Source organism: Tachyglossus aculeatus, chromosome 16, assembly GCF_015852505.1.
Source record: "Tachyglossus aculeatus isolate mTacAcu1 chromosome 16, mTacAcu1.pri, whole genome shotgun sequence".
NCBI lineage: Eukaryota > Metazoa > Chordata > Mammalia > Monotremata > Tachyglossidae > Tachyglossus > Tachyglossus aculeatus.
The window spans coordinates 50,089,227-50,097,646 of NC_052081.1; the positions used below are offsets into that span (position 1 = coordinate 50,089,227).

At 61.0% G+C, this 8,420-nt stretch overlaps 1 protein-coding gene across 4 annotated transcripts in view; it reads left to right on the plus strand.

The window, feature by feature from the left end:
- EPB41 (erythrocyte membrane protein band 4.1) overlaps positions 1-7,118 on the plus strand; it is a 43,298-nt gene extending 36,180 nt beyond the window's left edge. For all 4 annotated transcript variants that reach the window (XM_038758472.1, XM_038758474.1, XM_038758473.1 and 1 more), the window contains 5 exons: positions 4,438-4,566; positions 4,779-4,883; positions 5,373-5,453; positions 5,614-5,718; positions 6,768-7,118. In XM_038758472.1, coding sequence (XP_038614400.1) covers positions 4,438-4,566; positions 4,779-4,883; positions 5,373-5,453; positions 5,614-5,712 — 414 coding nt within the window. In that variant the 3' untranslated portion in view covers positions 5,713-5,718; positions 6,768-7,118. The remainder of the gene's footprint in view (positions 1-4,437; positions 4,567-4,778; positions 4,884-5,372; positions 5,454-5,613; positions 5,719-6,767) is intronic.
- The last annotated feature ends 1,302 nt before the right edge of the window (positions 7,119-8,420 follow it).

The following is an 8,420-nucleotide window of genomic DNA, read 5'->3' on the forward strand; positions in this document are numbered from 1 at the left end:
TTCCGAGTGGGCTGTGGCCAGCCCTCAGTTGGGGATAAGCTGATGGCTCCCTGGGGAACATTTTCCCAGAAAAGGCCCCTAAAAGCCTCAGTTTAAGGCAGGGATTTGGCTTTCTGAGGCTCTCATTTGGACCAGCTGGCCCTGACCAATCTCCTTTCCCAGTCAGGGCCCAAGGACCCACCTAGGGTGACTTGGCTGGGTAGGGACCAGGGGGTTTAAGGTGATTGAGGGGCGGTTAGAGAGTAATGTATGTGCTAATGCCACCACTTTCTGTGGCCTTCATCCACCACCTAACCCAGTGTGAACCTGCTTGGCGACCCTCTCCTCCGGGCCCTGCCGCAAGTCCTGCCCTCTGAGGTTTGCTTGGGAGCCCTGCCCTCCGGGGCTTGCTTGAAGGTCCTGCCCTTTGGGCCTTGCTCTGTGGCCCTGCCCTCTGGGCCCTACCAGAGGGGTAGAGAAAGAAGGGGTTGAGGCAGGCAAGATGTGCCTGGATAGTTGTGAGGATTTTCCATTTTGCCTATTAAACTGCTTCCTTTTTTGGTTGAAGAATGGGACCGTTGCTGCTACTGGTCCTGCCTCCTTTTTGTGAGTGCCAATCCAAGCAGTGCCCAGAGTGCCGGCCCTGACAGGAGGCCCTTGGGGATGCTCTGTTCTTCCTCAAGTCCCCGCAGGGCTGGGGCTGCTGCTGCTACTGGTCCTGCCCGCTGTTTGCTACCGTCAATCATTCATTCATTCATTCAATCGTATTTATTGAGCACTTACTGTGTGCAGAGCACTTTACTAAGCACTTGGGAAGTACAAGTCGGTAACATACAGAGACGGTCCCTACCCAACAATGGGCTTACAGTCTAGAAGGGGGAGACGACAACAAAACAAAACGTAGAGACAGGTGTCAAAACCATCAGAATAAATAGAATTATAGCTATATGCACTTCATTAATAAAATAGAGTAGTAAATATGTACAAGTAAAATACATAGAGTAATAAATATGTACAAATATATTCAAGTGCTGTGGGGAGGGGAAGGAGGTAGGGCCGGGGGGCGATGGGGAGGAGGAGAGGAAAAAGGGGGCTCAGTCTTGGAAGACCTCCTGGAGGAGGTGAGCTCTCAGTGGGGCTTCGAAGGGAGGAAGAGAGCTAGTTCGGCGGATGTGTGGAAGGAGGGCATTCCACGCCAGGGGAAGGACATGGGTCAGGGGTCGACGGCGGGACAGGCGAGAATGAGGCACAGTGAGGAGGTTAGCGGCAGAGGAGCAGAGGGTGCGGGCTGGGCTGTAGAAGGAGAGAAGGGAGGTAAGGTAGGAGGGGGCGACGTGATGGACAGCCTTGAAGCCAAGAGTGAGGAGTTGTTGCTTGATTCATAGGTTGACAGACAACCACTGGAGATTCTTGAGGAGGGGAGTGACATGCCCAGAGCATTTCTGTACAAAGATAATTCGGGCAGCAGAGTGAAGTATAGACTGAAGCAGGGAGAGACAGGAGGTTGGGAGATCAGAGAGGAGACTGATGCAGTAATCCAGTCGGGATAGGATGAGAGATTGAACCAGCAAGGTAGCGGTTTGGATGGAGAGGAAAGGGCGGATCTTGGCGATGTTGTGGAGGTGAGACCGGCAGGTTTTGGTGACGGATTGGATGTGTGGGGTGAATGAGAGAGTGGAGTCAAGGGTGACACAAAGGTTGCGGGCTTGTGAGACAGAAAGGGAGGTAGTGCCATCTACAGTGATGGGAAAGGGAGAGGGCAGGGTTTGGGAGGGAAGATAAGGAGCTCAGTCTTGGACATGTTGAGTTTTAGATGGCGGGCAGACATCCAGATGGAGATGTCCTGAAGGCAGAAGGAGATATGAGCCTGGAGGGAGGGAGAGAGAGCAGGGGTAGAGATGTAGATTTGAGAGTCATCAGCTTGAGATGATAGTTGAAGCCGTGGGAGAGGATGAGTTCACCAAGGGAGTGGGTATAGATAGAGCACAAAGGGGGACCAAGAATTGACCCTTGAGGAACCCCTACAGTAAGGGGATAGGAGGAGGAGCCCACGAAGGAGACTGAGAATGGACGGCTGGAGAGATGAGGAGAACCAGGAGAGGACGGAGTCTGTGAAGCCAAGGTTGGATAGCGTATTGAGGAGAAGGGGGTGGTCCACAGTGTCGAAGGCAATCCAGTGTCCAGAACGCCCGCCCCAGCAGGAGGGCTTGGAGATACTCAGTTCTTCCTCCGGTCCCCGTGGGGCAGGGGAGGGGCTGGTGTCCCCACGACCCCCCCGCCCTGGAGGCTGGACACACAGCCTACTGGTCAGTGGGCTGGGGAGGAGGTTTGTCTGGGATGCTTTGGGAATGCTTTCTGCCCCATTTTGGGCACATCCAGGGTCCCTGCGCCTGGCAGTTGTTGCCAGCAGTGATGTTTTCAGCACCCAAGGGCTTGGCGGGACAGAGGGTCCACCCCATTCACTCATTTTATCATGACCGAATCCCCTTTTTCATTGGCATGGCGATAGGGGCAAGGCTGCCACCGCACACCCAAATTTGAGTTTTCCCTTTCCGGCCTGTCCTCCCGCCTGTCCACCCACTTCTCCGTTGTCCATCTCTCAGCCTTCCTGGAGCCCTCAGGGTGATGCATGTCTGCATTATGCGGGTTTGGGTCAAGGGTTAATGCTCCTCAGGGACATCTCCCTCCCAGGTGCTTCCTCTCCATACCTACCATGGCACTCACTGCCCCTGGATGAACAAGGGTCTCTGCTGCTCTTCTGTCTCCATAGAGGTGTGAGTGATGAATGCCTCTGGAGAACCCTGCAGTCCCAGGGGTGGGCAGAGCCGGCCCCTTGGGACACCGCTTCCTCTGTGCCTGCCTAGACCCTTGTCCTCTGCAGTGTCGTGGGCCTCAGAGCAGCTCCAGGGCTGGGCGGGGTTAACGGGGGTTTCCTCAAGGACCTCATCCACTCTACACCAGTGTAGAGCAAGAGGTGTTTGGGGACTGAGATGCTTGGCCACGGTCCTGGAGCTCTGTGCCTCCCCACCGCCCCTCCCTCCCCCCCAAGTAGGGGACCCTCCACCCTCTGTCATTCCAGATTTCCCAAGCAGTCAGTCTAGTAACGCCTGGTCCCCTCTCTCCACCCTCATCTCCCTCCACCATAGAAGGAAATCCCTGAAATCCTGAGGGAGCCTGGAACTCAGGGCCACTCTCCTCCTGTCTGTCCTCTTCCCAACAAGGGGCCACTCTCTGTATTTCCCTGAGGCCAGAGCTCCACCCCCCCCTGCCTCCACCCCAAGGCCGGGTTTTCTCCGCCCCTGATGGGCGGTCCCGATTCTTTCCTGGAGGCCAGGCTCAGAGGGATGCCCCTGGGGACCAGTCCGGCTCCTGAGGCTGGCGGCAGTGTCTATTTATGGGTTGCCTTGTCCTGGGCTCTCACCTTACCCTTATCTGCCCGGTCCTCCCCCGGACCCCCTGAGTCAGTCAATCAACCGAGGGTCGGCGCCCGGGTGGCTGCTGAATCTCTCGGCATTGTCCTCCTTGTCGGCACCACTTCTCCCTCCCCGTGGGCCTCTGGGCACCCATTCTGCCCCTGACTTGCAGATGCCCGTGAGCGAGGGAACCCCACAGCCCAGCCCCTCACCCCTGTGGTAAAGTGGCCTCACCAGGGGGATCGGCAGCTGGCTGGGCAGGTGGACCCCCAGGCCATGGCCCTGAGACGGTGGGTAGTTGTTGAGTCCTGCTGGGAGGCTACGTCCAGTTCAGGTCAGAGCTCTGGGTGGGGGCAGGGGGTAGGGGCTAGGGGACGAGGTGGCCCCGGTGGTGTTGGGGAGGGAAGCAGGGGCTATTGCCTGAAGCAGGTTCCCTCCCCGAGAGGAATTCCTCATTTGGAAGGCGACTCCTTCTCGCCGCTGGGCTGCTGGGGTTTCTCAGCCACAGAATCCAGCTCAGGAAGAGTTGCATGTTGGTCAGCTGCTGCTCTAGCTGGCCTCTCCCCCTTGGACACCCGGCGCCACTGACTCGGGGAAAACCCATCTGCCTGGGCAGGCCCTTGCCCACCCCCCTTCGAGTTCTGGCCCTGGACTTCCCCGAATACCTCCACCGTCAAAGGAGGAGCAATGATCAGTTGATTGGCTCTGACGCCAGGCAGCAGGGAGTAGTTTTTGGAGACTTGAGGCGGCATCTCCTTTGAGTTATTATGCGTCTGGCTGTGGCTACGTGTCCAGCTGTTGACTGTGCAGCCCAGAGTGTGGGTCACCTGGATGTGACACTGTGGATGCCATAGTCCTGCCCTCGGTCCTGACCACTAGAGGTGGGGCAGCTTTGGGGAGTCTTGACCTGGGCCCCGGACGACTCATTCGGCCACGTTGGGGGACCCCCGAGACCCAAGCCGTGGGGCATGAATGAAGAGGGCGGAAGCCAGGCCGCCGAGGGTATCAGAAGAGACCTGCTGACCTGTTCCCAACTGTCCCGCAGCCTCCGCTGGTAAAGACGCAGGCCGTGACCCTCTCGGACACAGGCGAGGCCTTGAAGACTGAAATCCCGACCAAAGACGTCCCCATCGTGCACACCGAGACCAAGACCATCACTTATGAGGCCGCCCAGGTGGGATGTGGACTCACCCTCTGCCCCCCATTCCTTCACCCCCAGGGAACAGGGGCTACCCTCCTCCGTCCTGCTTGCCTCCTGGCCCTTCAAAACTACTGTTCCCCACCCTTCTCGAAACAGCCAGTCCCCCCTTCCCTGCCACCCCCTGGCCTCTTCCCAGGCGGCTTGGCCCCAGGCCATATCTAACCCCTTTCACGACCCTTCTGCAGACGGATGATGATGGCAGTGAGGACCGGGACCCTGGCGTCCTGCTGACCGCCCAGACCATCACGTCAGAGACCACGAGCGGCACGACCACCACTCAGATCACCAAGGTAGCTTGTGGTGGGAGCTGCCGGGGTATTCGAAAGCTGGAATCGCCTCCTGCTTGTGTGTGCAAAGCACTGTGCTGGGTGTCTGCTTTTGTGTGAGGAGTGCTGTGCTGGGTGTCTACTTGTGCGTGAGGAGCGTTGTGCTGGGTGAGTGAAGGGCTCTTGCTGGGCACTCGCGGAGCGGGGAGGGTACTGGCAGAGACTGGGGCACTGACAGAGGGCAGGGAGTGTCAGCAGTGGGCGGGGATCACTGGCAGAAGCTGGGGGCATTAGCAGGGAGTGGAGGGTGCTGGCAGTGGTTGGGGTCACTAGCGGTGGGCTGGGGCTCCTGGCAGGGGGCTGGGGATGCCAGCAGTGGGTGAGGGTCCCCGGCAGAGACTAGGGGCACTGGTGGGGGCTAGGGAGTACCGGCAGTGGGCAAATTGCTCTCATTGAATCTGTCTTCGCTGCTTTGGTGCCGGAGTTCCCTAACGACCGCGTCCTGTGTTCCAGACGGTGAAGGGAGGCATCTCGGAGACCCGCATTGAGAAGAGGATTGTCATCACGGGAGATGCGGACCTCGACCACGATCAGGTGCTGGGGCTGGGAGGAGGTCCACTGGGGTGGGGGCTGACCAGGGAAAGGGGGCCCGGCCCCAGCAGGGATGCCCTGGTTCTCCTGTGATCTGCCTGGGTGTCTGTGTCCACCTGGGTCTCCGTGCATCCCCCACCCCCTCATGCGTGGGCCCCCTCAGGTCCTTGTCCAGGCCATAAAGGAGGCGAAGGAGCAGCACCCGGACATGTCCGTGACCAAGGTGGTGGTGCACCAGGAGACGGAAATTGCCGACGACTAAACTCAGGTAGTTCCGGGAAGCCGCGCCATCAGAGCCTACTGACTGCAACCCCAGCCCCTAACCCCGGTCCTAATTCAGCCTCCCCCCTGACCCCAGGCCTGCCCGCCTCCCCCATCTCCCAGAATTCCCTTGCCCTCTTCATGCCCCATCCTCAATCGTTGGTATTTATTGAGCTCTTACTGTGAGCAGGGCATAGTATAAAGCCCTTGGGAAAGTACAGTCCAACAGAGTTGGTAGACACGACCCTCAAGGATCTTACAGTTTACAGCACCCTGCCCTGGTTTAGGCCCCAGCCCTGGCCAGCAGTCCAGTGGCGGCAGACTTGGTCAGTCTCCGACGTCCTCGCTGACACTTGGCTGGGCCCGCTGGGCGGATTCTCAGATTCGTCCCACGTCCCTTCCCCTGCTCCCGCCAGCCGCCCGGCCAGGAATGGCTCAGCCTGGGGCCCTGGCCAGCTTTCCCATCCCCCGACCCCCAGTCCCTCCACGACTGCCAGCGAGTGAGCGCAGCCCCGGCCCGGCCCCAAGCCCACCGCAATGCAGGAAACACTCCCAGCCCCTGGGTGGGCAGGGAGGAGGCTGAGCCCGAGCCCTCCTGGTGCTCCCCTGCCCCGCCCCCGCCCTTTGACCGCCAGCTGGGTCAGGGGAAAGGGCACTGAGTCAGCAGGTCAGGAGGCCCGGGTTCTAGTCCGGGCCCTGGCCTACTGTGTGATCCCAGGCAACCCACTTAACCTCTCTGGGCTTCAGTTTCCTCATCGGGAAAATGGGGTGGAGCCATCCTCACCCCTCCACATCTCCCAGGGATGGGAGCAGGATAGGGAGATCAGATTGGGTTGAGCCATGCCAGCTCCGAGGCTCAGTACTGCTCATATTTGAGGTGGGTGAGGGGAGGATGGGAGACACCAGGTCCAGGAGGGGCTGGGGGAGAGGGGTTAGCCCCGAGCCCGCCGGCAGCTTTCCCTCCTCTCAGCCAAGCTTAGAGCCGGCTGAGAGCGGGGCTAGGGGGTCGGAGACCAACCGGGGCCCGGGCTGAACTGCTGGGTCTTCTCTCCTCAGGAACAACCCCGCCCGGCCCTTTGTGTGTCGGCCCGGCGCCGAGGGAGCCGCCCCTCCCTCACCGCCCGGTGCAGCCCCGTGAGAGCCGCCCGCCGGCGCACCCGATTGCAGTGGGGACGGTGGGGGCATCTCTGGAGACCGGGGGTCCTTGGGGAACGTTACCTCAACGACGGCGATCCCCGAGGGCCTTCCTTCACTCCCTTTCCCTTCCCCCCCCACCAGCGAATGTTTTTATCTTTTTTCAGGGTTTTTGGCTTCCCTCGTCCCGGGGCGGGCCCCCTCCCCCTTTTCCGAGCCGGGGGGCGCAGCCTGGAGTATGTGCAGAGACCCTGGACCCTCCAGGAGACCGGGGCGGGGAAGGGGGTGGGGGGGTGTATTTTTACCTGCTTTTCTGAGCTGTGTCACTAGCTGTTTTAGAGCAAAGAAACTGGAACTTGTCTCCGATCTCGGGTGTGTGATTTTGCGGTCTCTCTCCCCGCCCCGGCCTCCCCCCACAAAGGGGAAGGGTTAGGGCTGCCCTGCGCAGACCTGGGTGCAGGGAGACCGCCCGGCCGCGCCCACGCGTTCCTGTCTGTCCATGTGTTGCCGGGCCCGGTGGGGGTGCAGGGGGCTTGGGGAGGTGGAGAGGGGGTCCGGGAGACTCGTCTGGCGGGGGTGGGGGGCGTCCCACCGGGGCCAGGAGGAAGGCCCCCCATCTCAGGCGGCGTTCGCGGGGCAGGGACCCGGGAGCGGGCGGGGTGTTTGCGTGCACCGGGGCTGAGCCGAAGGCCGGGCCCCGGGGGTGACGGGGAAGGGGGATCCTCGCCGGCCGCGGAGGAGTCGTTGGTGTGTCCCGGGACCGGGGGCGAGAGGCGGGGCTGCCACGCACCCGGCAGGAACTGAATTCCGCAGACCCGAGGCAACTCCGCCCCTCTAGGGGGGAGGGGCAGAAGCCGGTCAGGGGTCTTCAGCGGGCAGGGCTCCCTCTCCCCCGCACCCCCTTCCGGGCGGGTGGGTTGGGGGTCGATTCGGGGAGCCCTTCCAATCACACGGACGGCGGAAGCCCCCTCCCCCCACCCCGTCCTACGACCCCCAGACCCCAGCGGCCTGCCTGGGGTGGAGGGGAGGGGGCGTTTCCGTTTGACTGTGCTGGGAAAAGCGCCCAGGAGCGGGCAAGGAAATTCCAGTTTTTAAAACTTTATTTAAGAAGCAAGAGCTCTTCATCTCGTCCCCAGCAGCCGGCTGGCCCCTATCCTGGGCAGCCTCTCCCCACCTCTCCGTCCCTCCGTCGGCCTCCGTGCTAAGCGCCTCTGCCCCTGCCCTAAACGCCTCCCCCTCCGCGCAGCCCGGGGCTCCGGCTCCAGCCCCGCGGGCCCAGCTGGAGGGGCGGTTCCGGAACCGACCGCTCCGCCGGGGCCCGGACTTGCTTTGGTCCTCCTATAATAATAATAATAGCATTTATTAAGCGCTTACTATGTGCAAAGCACAGTTCTAAGCGCTGAGCACTGTTCTAAGCGCTGGGCGAGCTCACCCCCGGCCCGGGGCTTCGAGGGTCCAAAGGGGGCAGTTCAGGCTTCTGCTCCCCGGCTTCCACAAACGCCCACCGCTTCGGAATCAAGGGGCGCCGAAAAGAGGCCGAGGGGTCCCTCCCTTCCCTCTGGTCCCAAAGCGGTT